At 45.1% G+C, this 25,798-nt stretch overlaps 1 protein-coding gene across 2 annotated transcripts in view; it reads right to left on the reverse strand.

Annotated features, from left to right (window-relative positions):
- Nucleotides 1–25,798, reverse strand: part of LOC138513937 (V-type proton ATPase subunit S1-like) — a 645,312-nt gene that overhangs the window by 269,917 nt on the left and 349,597 nt on the right. For both annotated transcript variants that reach the window (XM_069629102.1, XM_069629103.1), the window contains exon 6: nucleotides 24,737–24,822. In XM_069629102.1, the coding sequence (XP_069485203.1) occupies nucleotides 24,737–24,822 (86 nt within the window). The remainder of the gene's footprint in view (nucleotides 1–24,736; nucleotides 24,823–25,798) is intronic.

The raw sequence follows: 25,798 nt of genomic DNA on the forward strand, positions 1-25,798 counted from the left end.
AAGGGTCAAGTTTAATTCTGTTAAATCGCTTGAGGTATTTAGGAGAAGAAGAGGAATTCCCAGAGAATATCACTCATGCAGGCTTTGCGGGGAAGAGAACCTTGAATCAACTATGCACTTATTATTTTATTGTGATAGCCTAGTCATGTCAAGAAGAAAAGATTATTATCCTGTGGATGGCTATTTGGCATAGAGGATACAAAAGAATCACTACGTACAAGTTATTTCCATGGGAATGATGCTTTGTTAATCTACCGTTTTACAAAGTTCTGGCTTGCTATTGACAACATTTTAGAGATGATTGATTTTTTGGTTTGATTAATATTTTATTTGATTCCTTTTTTAATATGTTTATATGTTGATTGTTATTGAATTGAGGAACTAAACCTTTGCTAGAGGTAGGTGAATGAATCAATTATCCTTTTAACAAATTTGTGGCATTTTGCTAACTATATCGGAAGCATTGTGTATAATTTTTGAATAGTGTATTTTGCATTTTTTTTACTTTGTTACTATGTCTTGACTCAATATCTGTGTGATAGGAATTCTAATGTATTGTTATTACTAGCAAAAAGTACCCGTTCTCCAAACGGTTTCTGTGGACAGACATAACAACACTCTCATCAATTGTTGAAAATCAGTTATCCTATAAGTCACTGTTCCGATTGCCTTATCACTTGACATGCTTTGTACTCTGAACAAAACTGTACTGAGAATGGGCGTGTGTGGCCGGCTGCCATACCCCGGAGCAGACATTGGGGGAAGCGAGAGTTGGTGTGCTGCCGCATACTGGGACCTGCTGTGCTCTCTCCCCACCTGTTGCCTGACCCTGGTGTGGTGCAGTTTGCTGCAGTGCACTGCAGTGCAAATGTCCCAAAAACAGTGCATTCTAGGGTTGAGGACCGGTCCTTCTATGACTACATTGAAGTGTGAAGGTGCTGAAACCCACAGAAAGGGGTGGGGTGTCCAAATGTCATGTAGCCAGTAATGTCCGGAGGGTCCAAACAGGTAACTATGCAAAATGTGATGCAGATTGTTGAAACAGTGTGGAATTGTATAAGGAACAACGCTTTGCCAAGCCACAAACCCACATGCAAATTGTGTTTGCTGAAATGACTATAGTTTCCTGGAATATAGCTGCCCTTTCTGCAAAAATGAGGATCAGGGTTAACATACTTTTCTAGAAGACCAGCATATATTTTGTTTCCAGAATACATGGGCTATGGCCCCGATGTTGAAGCCTGGTTCTCATTCTAGCTGCTTATTTTTTGTCACCAGAGATGAGATATGAATGTGCAATATTAACTGTGTATGTCTATTTCTGACTTACTCTTACAAGGAGATACTGTTTGGAATATATGTGCGCTTGAGCCCAGATTAACAAGTCATACTCATCCAGATGCTCGAAGGTCAGCACACATGTATTTGAAGTTGGGTCTGAGAGCCTGTAATGGTTAATTGCCTGGTGACCGCCCAGCAAAGCACACATTTTTTGTAAGGATCTATTTCCTCGCATATTGATTCAATTCTTATTGATGTCATTCATTGGCACTTCATCAATAATTTAGTGGTGATTCACTGACAGGGGAGTGATCATGACCCAGTGGTAATAAGCAGTAGTATGCCTATTAAAGTAAGCCACTAGAGAAAGACCTGAATAATTCAGACATTACTTTGACATCTTCTAGAAGTCATTTTTACGTGGGAAGATATTGATATGGACAAAGACTTGCCAAAGATGTATGCCAAACATATAGCATTATTTGAATTATTTCAGTCTGCTCTTGCTTCTAATAAGGTCAATATAGAAGCAACACACCTGGTGTTCAGTCAGGCAGTTATTCATTTTGTGACAAGTAAACATAGTTTACTCAAAGCAACGCATAGAGAAGCCATAGCTGGAATGACAATGGCCCTCATTACAAGTCAGGCGGTGGACCATGGTACTATTAGCACCATGGTCCATGCCGGATTCCGCCATGGTGGATGGCGGAATTACCGCCCCATTCCAAGGTGAGCGGGGCGGTAATTCCCCATTCACCATTTGCCCTTCCCCATTCCCATTTTTGCCCCATAGGGCATAATGGGGATGGGGAAGGCGCTAATTACGGCACCGTAAATTACGGTGCCGTAATTAGCACCAAGGTCGCTTAGCGCCTTGGACTTTAACGCCTGCAAAAAGCAGGCGTTAACGCCTGACTTGTAATGAGGGCCAATGACTGTAAAGAAGCAAAAAAGATATTGAATGTTTCCCTGAAAAATTAGTTTTATTTTCAAATGCAGTGCTGCCCAATGAAGTGAGGCACAAAGAGAAAGAAGCTCAGTAGGCCATGGGAGGGGGAGGTTTACAAGAGGGGATACTTAATGCAGGTCTAGTGTAAAAAGAACTAAAAGAAGAGAGAGCAGAATCAGCTGAAAGAAATGAAAAGTTAGTAGGTGAGGGGAGAAAAGTTGGGAGTGAAGAGATGACAGTAGAAGTGTTAAAGGACTTTAAGTCACGATGACAGAAAGTGGAAGTAGAAGGCGAAGAAGGGAGTGGCGAAGGAAGCGTGAAAGTAAAGGAAAGTAGAAAATGATCAGAGGAATAGACTGGAGATGGCCCTAATCAGTGAAACTGTTGAGGGGAGGAGTCTAAATGTCTTTGGCCATGTTTGTTATTTTGATCTGGAGGCTTTGAACGGGATGACAACATTGTCTGGTGCCACTGTGTTGCTGCTTCACTCCAGTCATCAGGCAGTAGTAAAGGCAGCTTTTTGTGCCGGTGCGGGAACAGGTGCAGCTCGTAAATAATTAACTATCAGTCATGGTAGGGGAAAATCTTCAGTGGGGGGTACTAAATGTCTCCCCGAATTAGCACGAGGGCCTGAGCATAGCAACAGAGCCCACAAGCAAGAAGGTAGAAGTGTTCGAGGGGAATCACCCCCATGAGAAAATGTTTGAAACAATGAGTTAAAATGGTGTTTTACATCACATTTTCGGACACAAATGGTGTAAAAAGCATACAATTTACAATCGGTTCTCTAGGGTAACACATTAAAAAATCTAATAGATGGTAAATTGCCAGCAGTACCACTGTATTTCACTTTCATGATTCTGGCTCACTGTGTGCCACCCCACCAGACAAAACACATGCTTCCATGCCGTTGCACACACACACACTCATCTTCACACAGACGCATTCAATCTTTGCCACACAAACACACACAGAAACATCTATACACGCAGGTACACAGATTCCCTTCCTCACTCACATGCATAGACACACATTAAAACTCATACACACACACACTCATACATAATGTTCTAACGTTCAAAATATGCATGCATGCATAGAAACACTTCTAAACTTACCTTCGCACGCACTTCTGGTTCAGACATCACGTACTCTCTGGTCGGGTGGGGCCTAGGGGGTCCCAGGGGGAACGCGAAGCGTTTCCCCCCAGGGAGGATTTTGGCACTGCACACGGCCAGCGGGTGGCCGTGGGGGGGCAGAGCGCCTCCCTAGGGTATTTAAGGGCCAGGGAAGGTTCGGGAGGCAGCCGACGGTTGGACTTGGTGATTGATCAGTCCTGTCGCCTGCTCCCGAGCGTTCCCTGACTTAGGCCTGTTGAGGGGGTGTTTTGTGGCGGTGAGGTGAGGAGTGCTTAGTTTAGCAGTGGGTGGTTAGGCAGTTAGTTTTATTACATTTTTTTTATTTTATTTTTTATTTAAAAAAATAAATAAATAAATTAAGTCGGAGGTACCGTAAATAAGGTACCTCCACTTACGTGTGCAGGCGGCGTTGCCTTGTCGGGTCTCTTACGGGGTGTTTTGTAGGAATCTTCTGGTCCGGTGGGTGATTTTATTAATTTGTGCCAAGTTTTGTTCGGTCTGTCCTGGGGATTGCGTGGGCGTCATTAGAGCAGCTGCTGGCAGCCACAGATCGCTTGTGCGCTCCGGTGCGGGGGGGCGGCCGTGGGTGTAATCTTTAGGGGTAGGGGCTTTAAGGGCCCTATTAAGGCGCTCCTGTGCAGCTCACGCTGCTGCTTTGAGGTTGCTTTGCTTCCTTGTGCGTTCGGCAACGCTGTGCTTCTGCGCGGTAGCCGGCGTGCGGCAGAGGGGGCACTGCAGTTCCCTTAAAGGGACAGCTTCATTTTCTTTGCTAGTGCGGTGCGGCCGGCGAGCCGCCAGGGGGCAGTGTGCCAATTTTCGTTTTTGGCCCCATTTGATTGTGGGCTTCTGGTTTTTGGGGTGTTTCTTCCCGGGGGACAGGTCAGAAGCTAGGGGAGGTATTTATTTATTTATTTTGACTGGGGAATTATTTATAGGGGGTAAATACATTTTTAATAAATAAATAAATAAATTCCTTTTAGGTTTATATTTTCTAATATTTCCATATTTTGGAATTATAGAGTTTAATTGTCTCTTAGCGGGGATATTCGCTTTCAGAGTGCAATTTTCTCTGCAGGGTTTTACATTCCTAGGGGTATTTGTCCAGGGGTAGGTGTGGGCTCGGGGGCTTAGCTTAGCTAGTTGAGCTGCAAGGGGAATATTGGTAGTGCACATTCGGATTATTAGTGCACGATGGTGGGCCAGGGAGCCGGTAAGAAGGGTCTGGTGGACGCTAGGGCGCTGAGGGAGGCCCTGGAAATCATTAGCAGGGCATCTAAGGCCCAATTGGAAGGGGCGGTGGGGGAAGTAACGGCGGTAGGGGAGGTGGAGTGTGGTAGGCCGCAGTGTAGAGCAGCGGCAGACGGGGCTCTCGCAGCAGTGATGGCTTGCACCCCCGCGGCGGGGAGAGGGGAGGTTTGGGAATACAGGGGCAGGAGGATGAGGAGGGAGATAGATAGGAGAGCGTCCAGGGGGAGAAATGATTTCGGGTGGGGAGCCAGTGAGGGAGGGAGCCAATGATAGCCGAGGGGAAACTAGGATGGCTCAAAAAGACGTGGGTCAAGGGAACCAGGGTGGGGGCGGTGATGGGGCACAGAAGGGGGTGACAGGGCGGAGGGCAAAGGAGGGTAAATACTTGCAGAAGAGTGCAGGTGGGAGAATGAGGGAGAGGTCCCCATCAATTGAGGAGGTTAAAGTGGGGTGCGGAATGGCCCCCCCGGGTAGGAGGAGTGAGGGCGGAGGGCGCTGCCCAGCCCCTGCTGTTCTGGTGGAGGTAGAGCGTTTTAGAACGGCCCCTCCTCGGTCAGTGCAAGGAAAGCCTAGAGGGTGCAGCACGGCCCCTAGCGATGAGGATTTCAGGGTGGAGGACGGCACGCCTCGCCCGAGAGAAGAGGACCAGGCAGGGGTTTCTGCGACCCCGCCGAGAAGATGTCAAAGGAGTGGCGGGGCAGACGCCCCGGGCTCGCACGAAGAAGATCAACTCAACTCTGGCATGAGCTTGCATCAACAATGGTATTGGTGATGAAGGTGGATTGGAGGATTATGTGGCGCAGTGGGAGGTAGAAGGTTATAGGGCTGTAAGGGGAAGAGGGGAGGAGAGAAGAAGTTTGAGGTGGGACCGGGAAAGGCAGGTGCAGAGTGGTCGGGGGGCAAGAGGTCGGGGGAACTATTGGCTGGGTGAGTCTGCTGATATGTTTTGTCCCCGCAGGAGAAGCCCTCTAAGAAAAGAGATGAGGAGCATCGGTGTGGACGCCAGACCGCAGACGGGCTGTGTGGAAAGAGGTGAGCGGGAAAGGGAATGGTCATCTGCATGGCAGAGGGGGGACACGAGAAGGGGGACGGGAAATGAAGGGTCTGGACTGCAAGGGGCGAGGAGAGAAGTTGGTGTACAGGCCATTGGAGCCTTGGGGGATGAGAAGGGCATTTGCTCAGTGGAAGTTCAAACGGGCAAGATGGTGGAGCCATTGGTGCTCGAGGTGCCAGTTGACAAGGAAAAGGAGGTTGAAGTGAAAGGCAAGGAAAAAAGAAAAAAAAAAAACTGCCGTACAGGGGTATAACAAAACCGTTGGGAGCGCACTTGATGGCAGTGACCAGGGGGAAGATTCAGGCGGGGGAATTTGTAGATGTTTTTAAGTTGCTCCATAGGGAAGTGGGAGCAAAGGAGGGGTCTAAAGAAGAAGAGAGGGAACTGGCTTTGCGCCCAAGGGTCCCGGTGACTATTGAGAATTGGACGTCGGCATTTATCATTTATGCCAGTGTATATTGTGAAAAATTCCCAGAGCGTTGCGTGGCCCTGCTGAAATATATGGACGTAATTAGGAAGGCTTTCACGAGTTTTGGGGGTTTTGCCTGGATACGCTATGATGAGGAATTCAGAGCGAGAATGGCAGAGGACAGTCGGGCGGTCTGGGGGGAGATAGACATGGATCTTTGGCTGCAATGGATGGCTCCAACGAGGCCTGCCCCGACATTGCACACAGCAAGTGGACTGCCTGTGCCTTACCGGCCCTTTCTTGGTCGCCCCGCCCATGAGGGGGCAGGGGGATGAGGCAGAGGACAGCCCTCGACAGCATGTTGGGCGTTCAATAAGGAAGGCTGCACGAGGTGGATGTGCAAATTTAAACACAAGTGAAGCAGGTGTGCGGGTCGGCATCCGGTTACAGATTGTTTTCAGGCAGGGGACAGTGAGTCAGGGCGAGGAGCGGGGCAAGTAGGTGGGGGGGAAGGACCGCATGCCAGGTAAATTGGGGTGTGCTAGGTCGGGCTCAGTTTATCATAAAAGGAGGGGGGCACAAGGTTTGATGAAAGGTTTTTGGGGGCGACTTAACGGGGGTAGGAGAAGGGTGAGGAGGAAGACGCGTAGGGGAGGGACGCAGGGGGGATGTAACTGTGGAAATTGTTAAGGTTGGTGGCCGTCGTTTGGTGGGCATGGACGACGGTGGCGAAGCCCTCACGCTTGCCGCACGACAAGGTGAGTAAGCTTCAGGCTGCATGGACGGAGGTGCGGGAGCGCCTCTGGTGCAGCAAGGGGAAGTGATGAGATGGGTCTGCATGGACGGGGGTGCACTAGGGCCCCTGGTGCAGCTGGGGGAAAAAAGTGGAGCAACGAAGCAAGGTGCTGGAAGAGGAATTTATGTGGAATGGACTGCATGGACGGGGGCGCAGGTTTGGCCCCTGGTGCAGCGGTGGAGAGGAGTAAGGCAGAAAAGGGGTCTGCATGGACGGGGGTGCACTAGGGCCCCTGGTGCAGGTGCGAAACAGGTGTTAATGGATTCAAGGAGCTTGAAGATTAGTTATATGGAAGGGACTGCATGGACGGGGTTGCAGGTTTGGCCCCTGGTGCAGTGGCGAGAGGAGTAATAAAGTAAAAGGCCTGCATGGACGGGGGTGCACGTGGGCCCCCGGTGCAGGGGGGGCAACGCAGGGCCAAATTAATAAGGTGATGGAAGGTGGGGGGGGCAAGGGTGAGCAGGAGGGTAATAGTTTAGAGGAAAAAGGGGTGCTAAGTGGGTTTAGGCGTATTGTTTAAAGGTTAGGTGAAAGGGGCGAAATATAGGGGGACGGGTAGGAGAGGACATGGGGTGTTTCCGGAGAGGGTTAAGGAGATGGCCAGAAAGGATAGGGTACTGAGGAGGTGTTACTAGTGGTGTGGGAAAGGTTAGGAGGTTGGAACTCATCCATTTAGGAGGGGTGCAGCATCTGAAGGTAGCAGGCTGGGCTATTAAGAGGAGTAGGTGAAAAGGTTGGGACGCTGGGAGTAAGGGAGATACAAAGGGTATGTCAGGGACCGGGGCAAACGGAATGTCTTTATAGAATTTTTTCAGTAGGTAGCAGGAGTGTTACATTTATTAGGATGTTGTTGATTTGTAAGTGATTTTGTAATTTCTTTTTCAGATGGTGCTAGGAGGTCCGGTCAGATGTCAAAAATCTGTTTTTTGGGACATTGTAGGGTTAGGTGGGCGGGGAAAGAAGCTGAGAAAAGGGTTGTTGGCAGGCAACTGGGGTGCAACTATAAAGATGTGGTAAAATGGTCCGGGTTTGGGGGGCTGGGCTGGGATTAGTTGCTTCCTATGTTGGCTGGGTTGAGGGAAAGCTATGGGCCTCCAGATGGGGGGGGACTAGTCTTGGTGGAAAAAATGATCTGGTAAGGGATACGGGTGTGGCTCTTCTTAAAAAAAAAAAAGGGTTTTTTGTTATGGGTCCGACAAGTGTGGCCTCAAGCAACTGTAGTGGGGACTAAGTGTTTGCCCCAAAGAGTGGGAGGGGAGCGAGAAATGAGGGTAGAATTTTGTACATTGGTTGCAGTACAGGTTTTGGACCATAAGGAGATGGTTTAGGAAGGATTGATGAGATGTAGAGAGGATGGGTAAACTTTCCGGTTTTTGGGGAACAATCATTATCTGGCAGACTTGAGCTCTTGGCTGGGAGATTGGTTGAGTTGGAGGTAGGAAAATTGGTGGGGGGGTGGGGCAGAAAGAACACCTCAGGGGCGGGTTTTTCTGGTGCCGGAGGCATGGCCCCTTTTGATGTGGGGGGAGGGAAGCACAATGGGGGAATGACAAGGGAAAGGATGGGGTGGCGCTGTTTGCACAATCGGGCCACCACGGGGAACAGGTATTGAGCCTGGAGGGGCATGGCCCCGGGGAGAAAGCGGGACGCCTGGAAAAGGGGTAAGGAGACGGTATGGTCAAAGGGATAGTTAGGGAGGAAAGGGCTTTAATTAATTATTTAATTGTTGGGTAAAATATGAGAAGGTTTAATTATTTAATTGGTTGTTTGAAATATGTCTTTAGTTTGTAAGGCCAGTGAGCCAGGTAAGCGTTTAATTGTAAGCTTTGGCCTGTCACATTAAAGCGACCTTTTCCACTTTTAAATGAGTCTGGGTTTTTGTTCAGTAAGCCAAAAGGGGAGTCCCGGGGGGGAACGCGAAGCGTTTCCCCCGGGGAGGTTTTTGGCGCTGCACACGGCCAGCGAGTGGCCGTGGGGGGCAGAGCGCCTCCCTAGGGTATTTAAGGGCCAGGGAAGGTTCGGGGGGGCAGGCGACGGTTGGACTTGGTGATTGTCCCGCCCTCCCACCCCTTCATTTTGGGTTAAGTCTGGTGTCTGGTTTTATTAAATGGGGATGGGGGACCATTGTACTTGTTTTCTGCAGGGGTTTTTACGTCCCATGTCAAGTTATTACGGGGTTTTTTGGTCTGTTAAGGAGCTATTATATGGTAGTTTTGTGTGACAGGTCGGGGCATCAGTGAAGTTGTAATGTAAAAATGTGTTGCTGATGTGGCAGGTCAGACTGGCTGCAGGTCATAGGAAGGGGGAGTTTGGTGTAGAGGGGAATCTGAGAGGTATTGAAGTGGTCCTGGGCTCCAGGGGCATGGCCCCTTTTGATGTGGGGGGAGGGAAGCACAATGGGGGAATGACACGGGAAAGGATGGGGTGGCACTGTTTGCACAATCGATCCACCACGGGGGAACAGGTATTGAGCCTGGAGGGGCATGGCCCCGGGGAGAAAGCGGGACGCCTGGAAAAGGGGTAAGGAGACGGTATGGTCCAAGGGATAGTTACGGAGGAAAGGGCTTTAATTAATTATTTAATTGTTGGGTAAAATATGAGAAGGTTTAATTATTTAATTGGTTGTTTGAAATATGTCTTTAGTTTGTAAAGCCAGTGAGCCAGGTAAGCATTTAATTGTAAGCTTTGGCCTGACACATTAAAGCAACCTTTTCCACTTTTAAATGAGTCTGGGTTTTTGTGCAGTAAGCCAAAAAGGGGCCAAGTCAAATCACTGACAGTCATCCAAAAAGGAATGACGCTGGGCACGCAGCACATGAGGGGAGTTTTTGTTGCCTAGCAAACCACTAACAAAGTTTAGTTGCAGGGAAATCACTCCCACTGATATGTTGTGATTTTTTAAAGGTGTAGCCTGCAGCGGCTGTGCCAGCTCAGTGGGTGGCAGAGGGGGTGCACCGGGAAGGATAAAGCCCCTCTTATGGCTCCACCACTGTCATCAGGGTAGGAGGCGGTCTTCTGGGCACAGTGGCCCACTTTGAGGTTGCTTCTGATCTACTGTGTTAATGGCATGCTGCATCAGTCATGCAATACTAAGCATGCGTAGGACCTCTTTCCAGATGGTTTTCTATTAAATGTGCTTTCTGAAGCTCCCACACCTCACCTATGGCTGAAGGCATCTCCCTGAGCTTTGGACTGTCAAGAGGACTGTGATTGGCCTTCTTCAAATGATCTCAAAAGTACACATTCACTGCTCATGTTTACACTACTTTACATTCAGTGACTAGCGGTCTCCCTGTTGATGCAGAACATGCAATCACTAATACATTTTACGGCAATAGTCATCGGACTGTTGCTTACAACCCGAGCTTCGACCTATCTATGTCACAACAATTGTATAGGATTCCATCAAAGCCACGATTACAATCAAGAAAGTCCAAAGCGCTTCAAATGTAAATGACCAACTGCAGTGGCACCATGATACGTGGTATAGCACCACACAAAGAATGTGTGGCGCATTTAAACTCTCTGGGCCAAATACAAGATGGATTCTTCTTTTTGGGCAAATTACCACAGACCACAAGGTGCAAAATTACATATACCCCTTTACAATCAATCCCTTTTGTGGGGGCTGTTAAAAAATGTCCTCCTTTTCAGAACTAAAACTTCCATCTCAGCCGCAAGAGTCTCATGTTCACAGTTTCTGATTTAGGGGAACAGGACCGAACTGCATGTTTATTTTTCTTATTATCAAAGTTAATATATTGCGATGTGCCCGCAGCACTTGTGGCTTGCATTATACACTGCAGGATGGACCACTGCAGTATATATACGGAAGAAAATAGTAAGCTATGTGAAAACAGAACTGGCAGTGAAGATGTCAAGAAAAATAAGCACAGGGAAAGAAATTGTTCTGTGACCCATATTCAAGAATGTCACCATAAATCATTGCTGGTGACCACAAGAAAAACGAGGGGGTATATTGTGTCTGTTTGTATTAAATGTCATAACACAAAGTGAGGGGGATTCTTTTCAAAATACAGGGAGATCTCTGATATTCCTGTCGGCCAGAGAAATACACAGGCCTTTGCCCAATCTTGGACTCCCTTAGTAGTGTGGGCTCCCCTGCATCGTAGCGGCTGCAGGAGCGTTCCCTATGCCCCGAATGTATGTTTACATACATTTAGAGTGCACATGCCATTATGCAACAATTCGAAAACACTGTTTCACTAGCATAAGTTAAAGTGTAAATGAGAAAGTCTTTAACCTATAACGCATCACCTGTAGTAAGGCATTAAGTTACCAGTGTTGCTAGTTGACCTGTAAAGCCTCTACCGTCCCATCAGATTTCGTGGAAATGTGAGACTTTAAGAAGTAGTGACTTTCGTTATTGCAATATGGCATTGGGTGCATACTACTTACTCGATGTGTGGATGAGGAACATTTTAATATATCTAATTTAATGTTTCATTTTTCTTTGAGGAGAGAAGTATGGATCACAAGTGACATGGCCATTAGTGAGCATAGTGACAATTCAGTGTGTGGTGAACCACCTATCAGCATTTAGTAATCAGGGTACCATAAATCTGATTTACAACGTGCAAAATCACTGTAAGATTCAACCTATCTTTATAGAAACATGCTCGGAATAAATACTATGATTCACTCTTAAACATGGACAAAGCAAAAAAGGGAATTAACATCTGCAAATAGGCTTTTAGGAAATCAAACAAAACTCATGTGTCAAACATGCATCTGTGCTGTTCGCGAGGATAAAGTGTCAAATGTAGACAAGGGAAAGGACTATTTAGGCTGTGACTATTATAAAGCAGTAGTAATCTGACCGTATGTTGTGAGAAGTGAGGCAGATTGCCACAGCCAACAAAATATTTTGGCTGTTGTTTCCTGGGATTTATTTGGTGAGATGTTCACAGATTAACTGTTATCTTTAAATTAGGACATATCTATATGTCAAAATAGTACAACTGGACCACTTTATGATATGGAAGGTCTGGTCAACTGTCCCAAATTATTCACTATATCATTGTGGGTCTTGATTTACCACAACTCCTTATTTCAGTCACTGCATACCATTCCAAGATGTTCTCATACCTATTGTAGTTTAAAGATCAAGTACCCAGAGCATCCCTTTATTCTTTTTTTTTTATATAACATATTGTATTGGTATTTAAAACAAATAAACAGATAAACAAACAATACATGCACACTGCTGGTAAGGGTCAATGGCTGTCTCTGATCGATTTACGCATATATTGCAAATTGGGTCGACTTATCCCAACACGGGAACAACAAACATTTCATTCCTCTATTTTGCGAATACCGTGGGTATCAGGGGGGTACTTTGACATATCACAATGACCATTTATCCTACGTTAGCCCTCATTGGGCGTCTTCCCATTTCTGCCATACTTTTAGCGCTTTAGCCGGGCATCCTCTGGCTGAGTATACCCTGTGTTCCATCGCAACACAAATGTCCACATCTGTCCTCCACTGTTCATAACTCGGTGTTTGATCCGATCCCCATTTTTGGGCAATGTTCCTTTTCAGAATTGCAGTAGTGGTGAACAAAAGCAGTTTTTCATATCTAGATAAATCAATTTCATCATCCATTCCCAACAGTAATAGCTTAGGATCTCTAGGAATTCTTTTACCCATGACTCTGGAGAGTTCCACACAACATGCCTCCCAGAGTAGTTGGATGGATGTGCAATCCCACAGGATGTGGAAGAACGTGCCTTCCTCTGTTTTGCATCGCAAGCAATTTGGGTCATTTATCCTCCCCCATTTGTATAGGGCAACCCTAGGGTAGTATACTCTGTGTAGTATCTTTAACTGAATCAGTCTAAGCCTCTGGATATGGCTATCTCCCTAGGGAACATTAGTTCTTTAACCCATTCCTCCGGTAGTATAGCAGCCACGTCCGACTCCCATTTGGTCCGCAGCGACAGCAGATCTGGTGTGCCAAAGGAACTTATGGCACTGTACAAAACCGATGTCACTTTGTGGGTGATTCGTTCTGGGAATAAGTTTCTTTCTATGGGGGTATAATCCGGCAGAGAGATTACTTCGGGGAGGATGCCCTGCAATGTGTGTTGTAGTTGGGTATAGTGATAGTGTTCAGTTTGGGGAAGTCCAAAGCGGAGTGCCAGCTCCGTGAATGGGACTATATTGTCTTCTTTCACAACATCGCCCAATGTGAGCGTTCCATGCTGAGACCAATTCGGCCATCTGGGCAGCATGTATACACCGGGGAGGTTTCTATTATTCCACAGAGGTTGCGCCTGCGATAGTTTGTCGCCCCATCCCACAAATTTATGTTCATCTGTCCAGATTTGTGTTATCTGTGCACGCATGTTGGGAATGGTTGTTAGGGCCCTTTTCTTGTAGAGGTATTGCATAACGGGTCTCTCAGGAGTGTCAAATTCTAGAGATCTATTATGTGGCGCAGCTGTGTCCCCGTGTAGTTGGTCGTTCACTTTCATCAATTGGCTGGCCCAATAGTACGTCTGCATTCGGGGTAGCCCTATTCTGCCCTCCCAAACGGATCTTTGGAGAGTGGTGAGTGCAATGCGCGGGTGACCGTCATTCCATAGCAATTTTCAGAGTGTTTTATCTATTTTCCTGAATATGTTTGGAGGAATATATAGTGGGGCGTTCTGTAATATATATAGGAGTCGGGGCAGGGACATCATTTTGAAGAGCGCAGCTCTACCTAGTAGTGTCAGAGGAAGGGATGACCAGTGTCGGGTGTCCTCCGCGAATCTTGTCATGACTGGGTACAGGTGTCTGGGAACATAATCGTTCAGATTGTTCGTTATTAATATACCTAGACATTTGAATTGTTCCCTTTCCACCTGGTAGGGACATTGGGGCGGGATCGAGTCTTCCTCTTGTCTAAGCGGGAACAGAGTAGATTTAGCCCAGTTAACCCTTAGACCGCTGAAGGAGCCATATTTCTGGAGTAAGTCGGTCACTATGGGGCAGGATCTGACCGGATCATTTAGGTATACCAACAAATCATCTGCATATAGGGACACTTTGTCCTCCCAGGCTTCTGACCATCAGAATCCCTTCCATGTTTCGTTGGTTCTTAACAGTATTGCGAGCGGTTCGATTGCTATTGCAAATATCATAGCTGATAGTTGGCATCCTTGTCTGGTCCCTTTACCAATTTCAAAGGGGTTTGATACGTGACCATTTACTTTTGTGACGGCTAGTAGAGATTTATACAGTAATTTAACCCAACTCATAAATTGGGGCCCAAATCCCATTCTACGCATTATTTCCCAGACCGCATCCCACCTGACCGAATCAAAGGCCTTCTCAAAGTCCACCGTCAACAGGGCTAATGGGCCCCGGATGGTGGTCGCATTTTCTGTCGCTGTGAATAGTCGATATAGATTAATCTGCGTGGACCTTTGCGGCATGAAACCACATTGATCCGGATGGATTAAGAAGGGTATGACTTGCTGGAGTCTATTGGCTAGTGTTTTCGCTAGGATTTTGGTTTCAGTGTTGATGAGGGAAATAGGTCTATACGAACTGCACCTATCTGGGGGTTTGTCCGTTTTAGGTATTACCACTATGGTGGCCTGTCTCAGGTCTTGTGGGAGGGACCCTTCGCTGCGAGAGGTTTCATACATTTTCAGTAAGTGTGGTGTAATTAAGTTTGTGCCTATTTTTTCCACACCTCAACGGGGAAACCTTTGGGTCCCGGGGTTTTCCCGGGTTGGAGGTCCGCGATGGCTGCAGACAGTTCATCCTCCGTCATGTCTGTTTCTAGGAAGGCTCTTTGATCAGGTGTGAAAGAGGGGAGGGTAATTTCCGAAATGGCCGTGGTGTCAATGGGGGAGGTTGGTACTTTATAGAGTTCCTTATAATAAGCTGCAAACCCTTCCGCTATATCTCGGTCCGCCGTTATTAGTGTATCCTCCTGTGATCTAATTGCTCTGACATGTCGGAGCCCCTCATCTTGCTTCTCCAGCCATGCCAGCATTCTGCCCGCTTTATCCCCGATCTCGTACACTCTGGCACGCATCGCTGCGTATGCCTGTTTGGCATTGTCCAGGGCGACGTTCTGTAACTGTTTTTGTGCTAGTTGTAGCTCACGGTGAGATTCTGGGAGGCCCTGGGATAGATGAGCTACCTCTATCCCCTTGCACTCGCACTTCGGCTGCCTGGATTGATGCAACCTGTTTCCTCTTATGGGCTGCGATCCGGGAGATGAGTTCCCCCCTCAGTACAGGTTTATATGCCTCCCACAGTGTTACAGGGCTATCCACGGAGGTTGTATTCAATTCAAAGTACGATTCTGTCGCATTTTTGGCATGCTCTACTAGATCGGGGAAACCCAGGTAGTAGTTATTTAGCCTCCATGTGGGCGGGGGGGACCTGTCTGTGGGTATTAAGTTCTAACATGAGTGGGGAGTGGTCTGATATACCTCTGGGTAGGAGGTGTGCATCGACTGCTAGGTGTCGTTCGGAAGCCGGGAGAAAGAAGTAATCAAGCCTGGACAGTGAGGCATGTGCTCCGGAGAGAAACGAGTATTCTCTTGTGCCAGGATGTAAATGTCTCCACACATCATTTAGGCCCATTGCATCAACAAATGTGGCCAACTTGGTATGCGTGGAGGGATTTCTCGAACGGATATGCGTACGATCAAGTTCCAAATTCATGACTTCGTTGAAGTCTCCCCCCACCACTACCAAATTCGAGGAATCTGCCGCTATCATAGGCGTTATATCGTTAAGTAGTGCGGTAAGTAAGGTTGGTGGTGCGTATATGGCTAGCATGGATATCGTCCACTCCCAGAGTCCCGGTTGTGTAAACAAATCTACCCCCCTTGTCCTGTGTGACGGATAGAAGATTCAATGATAGTCGCTTGTGTATCAGGATCAGCACTCCCCTGGCTCCCATGGAGAAGCCTGAGTGTAACGCAATGCGGTAATTGGTTCGCTTAAAGAGGTTGCAGTTTGTGCCTGCCAAGTGTGTTTCGGTTAAGAAGGCTACATCGGGCGCATATCGATTCAGGTATGGTAGTACAAGGCGCCTCTTAATACTGCTGCCCAGCCCATTCACATTCCAAGTCATTAACTTAATGGATTTGGTCTTACTTTCGTTGATGTATTCTATCATGGTGGTTGGGAATTGGGTGTGCCGAGTAGTGCTATATGTGTCCCTGGATGGTGACCTTTGTCTGCCCGGTGGGAGCCAGACCCCAACCCAAAGCGTGCATCAATCCTAAAACATTGAACTAAACAAACAAATTCTGTCGTGAAACCAAACTCCCATACCCCCTCCCCATACCCTTTATTCTTAATATACTGGAAAACATTACAGATGTCTTAGTACCCACTGTAAAAGAGGACTGCTTTGCGGATATAAACTGATAATACTCCATGGAAAAACTAGGCACTGTGCAGAAAAAAAAGATTTTTTTTTAAAACACAGCTGTGAAAAGTATTTCAAAAACAGCCCTGCAAGCTTTAGCTGGTTGAAAATGTTCTCAACCCTGCCCACTGCTAACAGACCTTTTATACAACAAGACATTAAATACATTGTGGGCAGGTCCAACAAGATGATTGCTGCAAATATCCATAGTGTGCCATACATTGGTGTAATCTTACTGGCTAACATATTTCCTGGCACCAAAACAACACCACCCTCTTCTACCATCACAATCTTGAAATCTCCCTTCCCTCAATGGCATCACCATGTGCTGATCAGCAGAATAGCTGCAAATACAAGTTTCAACTGGATCCTGTTTGTTTTGAAGACAAGGCGAGGCACGGCCGGCGCCAAGGCCACTAGAACATCACCCCATTGCACCCTGATTAATTTCTTGTCCCTCCCTATCTTTCACTTACATTGTGTCAAGTCTAGACAAACAAAACTCTGCAAGGCACTGTTGAGATTTGTATTTTCAGCTATTTAATTCATATTTTGCGATTACATTTTAAAGCCAGAGCCTGTGCACCTGGCTTCTGGGCAAAAACCTCCTACCATTGGAACCTTCTTTCCTTGCATTTCAACCTTGAGGTGCAGCATTGAATTATCATTGTGTTTGGTGAGCTTTTCTAGTTGGCATATTTTTTTATGAATTCAGCATTGTTGAGTTTTCTGAGGCCTAGAAGACCTTGCTAATCCCACCGATGCTGATGCATCCATTTTAAAGAAGATGGTTGCCTTATCATTGATTTTTGTATGTCTAATGAGTGCTATGTTAGTTCTTCATGTATAAATGGATGCAGTTAATATTCTCTGTGTATAAGTGCATATTTGACCTAGTGTTGGTTTTCTTCATGTTCAGTGCATATTTGCTTTGTGTCCAGTGGATATGCATTTTGTGGTTGCAACCTTTGTGTTAGTGAATCTGTCCTACTTTTAGCTTTTATTGTCTCTTACCCCTGTGACAACAGTGGGGGATTAGGACAAAAATGACTGTCTTAGTTTCTAATATTTTTCACCATCATGGGTTTTTAAATAAAACAATATAAAACCTCAAAAAAACAATTTTATTCTACCTATACTTACAAAAATAAACAATAAGCAAAACCCCATGTGTATATAGTGCTATAAAGAAAACCCCTGCACACATATGCTCTAAAGAATAAAAACAAAACCCAATTATTGCTACATGGGTGACTATTCTTTGCAATCACCATGCTCTCACACCCCTACATATCTAAGGGTAATGTCCCACTCTGTCACCAGTGCATATAGCAGAGACCTTCTATCATTGATCTCCCAAATCCTGGTAGGTGGGAGGCAGAAGTAATTTAATAAAGCGTGTGGATCTTCTATGAGAGATGTATGGGTATGAGGTACTATTGCAAAGGTCTACTGTTTTCATGTTTTCATCCTTTGTAGCTGGTTGGGCACTATCTATACTTCCCTTCTGAAGAACCTCACTAAGAGACGCATTCTGCTAAAAAAACATAGCTTCCCTTTCGTTTATGTAGCCCTTGGCCTAAATTGGGCATGGCTATGCAGGGCTACATGCTTGTCCCCTGAGTGAAATATAGAAATAAAAGGCTCAGACGCCACGGTGTGGAAAAACATACTTTATCATTATTTATTGTGTGTGGGGTTTGGTGTAAAGGAATGAAACATCCAGCCCACCATGGAGCTGGATGGCAAGTGAAAAGAAAAAAAAAGACTAGAGCTCCCCTGCTCAGGAATAGGCTGGGCAGGGAAGATAAGATTCTGAAAGAAAGGAGAGAACTGTTGAGGGGGAAGAGAAAAAGGGGCCAAGAGAGACAGACACTCTTTGGGGGACATCGCCTCGAGCGGCCGCAGCGGCCTAAGGTCTCTGAAAACTGGGCTGCATCTGGGGAGTGACGCATTATGAATACTGCAGGCCTGGCTACATGCATGGAGCAGCCCAGGTGCTCACAGGGCAGTGGGGAACTGACAGCCCACCTGGGAGCCAGGACAGGTGGGTCCAACAAACAAGTCCCATACTGCATGCACGGTGCAAATTGGGTGAAGAAGAGCCACACCCATGTGGGCTGCATGTGTGCGATGGCCCGACATGGCAAACTGGCCATGCCCCCTGTTGACCCGCTCCTAGGCCAGGTGGGGCAGGCCTAACAGATAAGTCCTACAGGGTTGTGTATGCCAGGAGGCCATGTCCTGGTGGGTGGTGAGGGTAAGATAGAGGGTCACGCAGTCCGCGTAGGCACAGGTGAAGTGATGAGAGGATGGAGGCTCAAATCTGCCACGCTGGGTCGCTTGTGCAGCCCGGGTGAAGCAGAGGGCTCCATCACGCTGCCTATAGCCCCGGTGAGTGTGTGGCCTGCACCACGTGGGTGCAAAGAAGAGAGGGGGCATGCTGTGGGACATTACATCGTGCTCTGGGTTCAGGGGCGAGTGACCCCATGGCAACAGGGATGCCATCTCAGTGAAAAGCAGTACCCTGGGGTGTGGCAGTGATCACAGGTGGCCCCCAAGGCATAAAGCTGCTCAAGAAGATGGACACGGGCTGCGGGTTCCAAAGGTGACATTGGCAGCCTCATATGGCTGATGGGAAAGCCTAGGAACAGTTTTGCCACAGGGCTGCACATTGAGGTCGAGTGGCCCCACGTGGTGGACGGGGTCACCCAGAAGAAGGAAATATCAGTATGGAGATCCACAGACTGGGGGCACAGCTCCCATTTCCATAAAGGGGCAGGCCACCTCAACAACCAAGGACAGCACTACAGACCAGGTACTGAGAAGGCATTGCTGACTACAGCAGCCACCCCATGTAACATAATGTTTATAGATTTGTATGGTTTAGTTGTTTAAAGTTATTAATATATAGTGCATGTTAGTAAGTAAGAAATGTTTATATAAAGTATACACTATATCAGGCTTGGGGGTACAGCCGGTCTGTTTGGCGACTTTAGGGTCCAATCTTGATGATGGTACTACTTATCTGCTTGGGTGGAATATGTTCAAGCCGGTCAAGGGGGGTAGGAGACCCGCACCTTCCCTGTGATTATAGATTTGATTAGGGTCGCAGTTCACTGGATTAACGGTAAGCCTCTGGAAACCCGTCAAGAACTATGCAAGACACAAAAATGAAGATCCAGGATTCTGCCCCCAGTAGTGTCAGTACATGTTTTATTGAATTGCCCTTTAGATATGACACGTGTTTCAGCCTTCCTCAGCCTTTCTCAAATCAGGGCTATTATGTCATTACAATTCACCAGTGTAGATTGCACCTGTGATTCGAGAGTGCAAGCAATAAAGCTAAGAATTTAACCAACTAACCCTACACTAGTGAATTTTAATAACATAATAGCCCTGATTTGAGAAAGGCCGAGGAAGGCCGAAACACGTGTCATATCTAAAGGGCAATTCAATAAAACACGTACTGTCACTACTGGGCGCAGAATCCTGGATCTTCATTTTTGTGTCTTGCAAAGAAATGTTTACAGTGTTGGGTAGTTGTTATAAAAGGGCGAGGAGAGAGGGGAAAATAAGTGGCAATGTCCACCCTGGCATGAGGTAGGTGAGTAAAGTGGCCTCACTGGGGCAATCTACTGGGCCCCCTCTATGGGTCTCCCACTTACTCCTCTAAGGAAGGATGGTCTGATGGGAAGATCCCTCTGAAAGAACTCACGCCAGGGGGACAAAGGAGAGGGTTCATGGGTTGGACAAACTGCTAATAAGATACTGTGTTTATGTTTCATAGAAATAAAAGGGGGTCCAAGGTAGTGTCTGTATCTCATGGAGTGGAGAAGGTAAGGACTCTACTGTTTAACATCAGGTTTATTTGCAAGTGCAATGCACAACCCTATACAGCTGACCTGGGTGTTGGGGGTGGTTAGATCATCGGGTACTGCCCTTAGAATTGGGTGAGGGAGGTTTACATCCATAACCCTGGTGTGGCCAGAAAACAGAGGCTACATGTAAATAGGCTATTGCATTATTATTTTTGCCTAACGAGCAAAAAGGCCAAGGTATTTATTGAGCAGTTTTTTAGACAGTAAGACTTCTAGTTTCTTATGGTACATCATTAATTTAAAGAGTAATAAAGTTATTAGAACAGTCCATTTTGTAATGGATACCCTGCAGTTAATGCTCCAATGTATTTTTCCTGGTGATTAGATGGGTTTCATTGACCTGCAGGGAGCTTTTATTTATGTGACTACACATCCTGAACATTTCATGTTTTTCAGAGTAGCTATGGAAGACACCATTATCAATTTAGTGCTTACCTTTGGACTCAAGGGCTCTCCAATAGATTGTTTTTAAATAAATCTCCTAGCACCTCTAGTTGGCTTTCTCATGCCACCTATAAGCCCACCCTATTGGCATAGGAGAACAGATAGGAGGGAGGTAGGATGTAAGGAGATAGACACAGTCTGTGGGTGATGCTTGGCTTTTTGCCGACCCATGGCTTGCACATGGCCATGCTAATCCATATGGTCATACTCACCCATTACCCACTCCTTCCGACCCAAAACACAGGTTCTCTTTGACTTGCATCAAACAATATGATGCAATGCAGCTCACACTGTTTTTTAAGCAGCCTTATAAGAGGTAGTAGCTTAAATGCAGAAGTAAATGAGTTCCGGGTGTAGAAAAAATACCTTACCCAAGTGTGACTTCCAGCATTTGATTTATAATCAATTAGTTCATACAACTAGTTTAAAGTTTAAAAACAAAAACTCCAATCTTCATTTAATGGTATGGTACACACTGCTTGCTACAGTTTATGGAAACAGTACTGAACACGTATGGGAAGCTGTGGAAACCATGTTAATCTTATCACCCAGCACATAACAGTTTACTTACCATAGGCCAGTGCAAGTTGTTTACCACATCTCACTGCCTGACTTCCAGTTTTGTTTCTCTAGAAAAAGTGTAATGTGCCTATAGAATTTCCCCCCTTTCCCTCCATTGTTCACTAATACTTTAAGAGTTCAGTTAAGGGCAGAGCGAGCAATTTAAGAAAATCAGTTCCAAATATGTTCATATGCCTTATGTTTCCACAATAACAAACCATCTAATTTTGTAATGAGGAAATACTTGGCAACTGACAAAGTAGCCACCGCTGACACAGTCCTTAATTTCCAGGCAACTACCCTTTGCATTCTGTGTTTTGTCATTTAGTTGTCCTTGGAATAAGTATGGATCTACTCCAAGCATGTACAGCACTTTTGGCAAAAAGCCAGCCCTGCTTCAAGGTTTCACATAACATGTACCCACTTGCTAGCCATGGATAACATGAAAATGTGTTGTTTATGTTTTGATAATACAGTGCTACTCATTCTTTTATTTCACATGAATTTGGCATTGGGATTGGTTCCATGAGGTTGTACTGTTCTTTCTTGTTTTAACAGTGTTAACGTTTTGCATTAAGCACTATAAAGCACTGCTGTATTAGTATCCTTGTAACCTGATATGTTTCCTTTACACAGGGTGATCCAGTGAATCACGTTTCAAAGATCCCACTCCTATACAATGATTATATTAAATTGCCGGTGGAATATCTTTTTAAACTTTTCTACATTCTTTTTTCTTTGGCCTGCAATGTGTTCCCCTCCTCCAATAGCTGCCCCTTTTCCTCTGTTTCCTCGCATCTTGGCATTCCACTCCCCTATCTCTCCCATCTTAACTCACATTTTCTCTCATACCCCTCCACCTCCCAGCTGTCCATTTATGTTCACCACTCAGGGTTTTTATGGCTAAAAATATAATGTATCTAGTTGGTAAGCCATTTACAATTATTGACTTGTTTAGTTCCTTTACATTTCTCTATTAGGGTCATGCACGTCCATTGGTATCAAATGTTTCACGGTTTTATTTTACACATTTCACCAATTGTTACAGTGCTTGCAGGCTTCCTCTTCAGCAGAGACACTCTTTGAGTTATGTGAGTCACTTGCAGAGAAGATTGTTCAACTGATTCCGTCCATATGGAAGTGTCTCCATGGAATGTCTCCTTTACTCTGCCACTGAGAAGTCTGTGTTGCAGTTAATACAAATATATGTTCCCTGAGTTCATCAGTGTGAACTGTTTTTGAAAACTCCATCATTCACACTTCTCTATTAGTGCTTTTGCAGCTCCTGGCTAAATTTGTGTACGTGCTGTATCCACATAAACCTCATATTAAAGATTTTCTCTAAAAGAGAGCATGAAACATGTATAGATTCCTCTGTTTCTTTTTCTAATTTTCTAATATTTTAGAATTCTAAATATGCATGAAGGTTTATGTTGCCACAATACTTAATTTTGTAGAGGAAATACTTGGCTCGTGACTATCAAACCTGCATGCCTGCTAATCCTGAGTAATGTCTGTCTGGCATTCCTTGTATTCTGGTACTTGTAAATTGTTTTTCCTAAGAGTTGGAGGTGAATGCTCCGGAACACGGGATTAGGCAGAGCGGTAAATGTGGTGGTAATAGCATTACTGCTGCATTTTACCATTGCGCACAACTCATAATGACCCCTCTACAATTTTGATGGCTACTAGAAATATAATAGTTGCTAAAATCAAGGGTATATACTGAGCACCAAAAATCAACACCCATATCTTCTCTTCAGATAAAACTCTGAAGGGTTGAACATATTACACTGACATTTCTTTAAATATTTCAGTAGTGAGTTCACTGCCTTTGATTCATGTCTAAAAAGCTTATACTTATTGCACTGTTCCAACGTCATAGACCAGTCATGTCTCCAAAACATCATTTTAGCCTTTTCAGGCATATGTATTAAGGTTTGCAAGCAAAATGTTCGCTGCATCTAACCATCCTTGCAATTCCGCTTTCCACTCTGACATTAGACAAGCTGAATCATCCTTCAACAATGTAACAAGGCTTTTCTTTAAAAAGACAGCAATTTCTATTGTATAATGGTCAATACCGAGAGAAGTCCTCACTCATAGCAAACAACCTGGATGGGAACTCCCATGGAAGGGACTAAAACTCTTTTCCAGAATTGCCCCTCAATGAGGTTCCAATCCAGGTTACGCACAAAGAGTTTTGCTTTGACTCCATAAACAAGGGTTGAAACCACCTTCTGCTTATAAAACACAATTAGCGGCTCAGTGGAGTATCTACTGAATCTTCTATGGATAACCATACCTTGATAGGCAGCTGTTTTTGCCTTTTGTCTTAATTCGATTAGTTAAGAGGCTTCAGCCAGGTTTTCATTAGTACATACCCCTAAATAGCTGTACTCTTGCACCGTCTATAGCGGGTCACCATACAGCCATGTGTATGACTTATCTACAGGCAGGGTTTCCTTTATTTGCCTTGGTTGAGGGAATCTCGATTAGAAGAGCTTCTACCTCATAGGCTGCTTTCTTCAGCGACTCCTTTGTGATGATCTATAAAGTTGCTATTAGGACCCACAATGGAACGTTCTCAACACATTATCAATTTTATGTGGCTGATGACTTGGAGGGCTGTTTTGGTTCACTGGTGCTTCAGTCTGTGTTCTGATTTTAATGCATTTGTTCATGTGTACATCATGCTCTGACAAGAGTGGCCTTTGCATAGAATATATATTGTTTTTCTTTTTTTACAAAACATTGGTTGATGGATATTCCTTAGGTACCATCAAATTCAATTTTGCTTAATTCTTCACTTGTGACTTTGTGACCAGGAAGATAGTAAAGGGAGATTAATGCTCAATTACTTACCAGTAATCTTCAATTAGATTGAGTCATCTGTTCCTTGTAACAGTCTAGTTCTTGTCTGATGGGTTCCCAAATGGTTTGATGATATGATGGGTTTTGGTTGACCTTGTAACTTTTAGGTTGGGTTATAGAGTGACTAAATGGGCCATTTACATGCATACTCAGCTTCTTGATTAAAGTCATACAGTAAAGGGGCTGTATACTATCATAAAAAAAAACTTATGAAGCCAGGGTGGTTATTGGTAGTCTCTCCACAAAATGGTATGAGTTCTATGAAGTGCACATATTAGTTTACAAAGTTACTGCATGCATGGCCAATTTGACTGAATTACGTAATTTCAATATGGTGTACATGTGCACAAATGTTACTGCACTGGCAGCAGCAAGTTTAAAATGGGCCATGACTGTCAAAGAGGCCACACGCAAAAGCAAAATTATTGCAATGATTCTGAATACGTAAAAGCCAACTTTATATTTAAGACGTTAGTCTCCCTACAGCAAAAAAAACATGCATTCTTTCCATGGGAAAATTTAAACATTGCTGCAACTATATAAATTCACCAGGCCATTTCGTGTTTTTTGAGCAGATGACTAGCTTGATTTATTGATTGGTGGCTTCAAAAGATTGCTAAATTAGGAGTTAACCAAGCACGTACATTTTGTCCAAGACATATCATGTTTTCAGAATAGAAGTACTCACCTTGCTTGGTCTCAAAGCAGAATAAATTGCAGTAAACTCAATTCCCCTTTCTCGCATGATATTTGTCAGCTTTTCAATTTTCTTATCTACAAGTGAGATGCACAGTATAAATAATCATAGATTTGAATTAATATTGCACCGAATATTGACACATAATCACAGTGTTAAAGCTATTTTAAAGAAATGAACTGCAACACTCCTGTTTCCAGGAGTCAGAATAATCAGCATATATGCAGAAATGTTAAGTGGTTCTCTCTGACAACATGTGCCAATTATTGAATCTTATTCAGAATGGTTGATTTCAGCCTAAGGTGCAGCACCATCTCTAGATCCCTGATCCCTGTTCCATAAAGCACTGTATCATGTGTGGCTAACAACTTTATACCCCAACCAATTATATGTCTTTATGAAACCCAGATGTCACAGAACAAATAGAAAAAAGAAATGTCAAGGTCTACTCTGTACAAATTCAATTTTGGGAGGTTTGACAGCAGATGAGGCCAGGACGATAGCTCAGGGGCATGTCTTGTAAGCAAGACAACGCAGAGCAACACAGTGCTTAGAGACTGGGCTCCGGTATGAAGTGCCTTATAAATGATTCATTAATTAATGCTTCACAGTGTGTGGGCATTGATAATGCCTTGAGAATGAGCTGCTGTTGCTGGCGGCAATGAGAAAACTACCACCAATACATCAGTAGAAATACCTTAGAAAATCTAAAGCGCAGTACAAATTACACTTACCAGTCAAACTAACTGCAAACCAAACACAAAATCAAATAATTGAACTTCTCAAATGTCTTTTTGGCTGAGAAATGATCAATAATTTGTGTTGCTCAGTATGCTTGGTTGATATATATGATAACGCCTTGTAGAGAAAGGAAGGTATCATTATTGTGGTGTAAGCTCCCTGACACCCACCGTCTGCCTCGGGTGTCATTTGTCCCACAAGGGTGTTTAAAGACTGCGCAGTCATCGTAGTCCCATGGGTCACAAGGCTGATGAACCTTTCATTCTCAGAGAGCCTAGTTCCTCAGTTTTTGAAGGAGGCCTGGATCACAAC

This window comes from Ambystoma mexicanum, chromosome 12 (assembly GCF_040938575.1).
Source record: "Ambystoma mexicanum isolate Mex_15411 chromosome 12, UKY_AmexF1_1, whole genome shotgun sequence".
In the NCBI taxonomy this organism is placed as follows: domain Eukaryota; kingdom Metazoa; phylum Chordata; class Amphibia; order Caudata; family Ambystomatidae; genus Ambystoma; species Ambystoma mexicanum.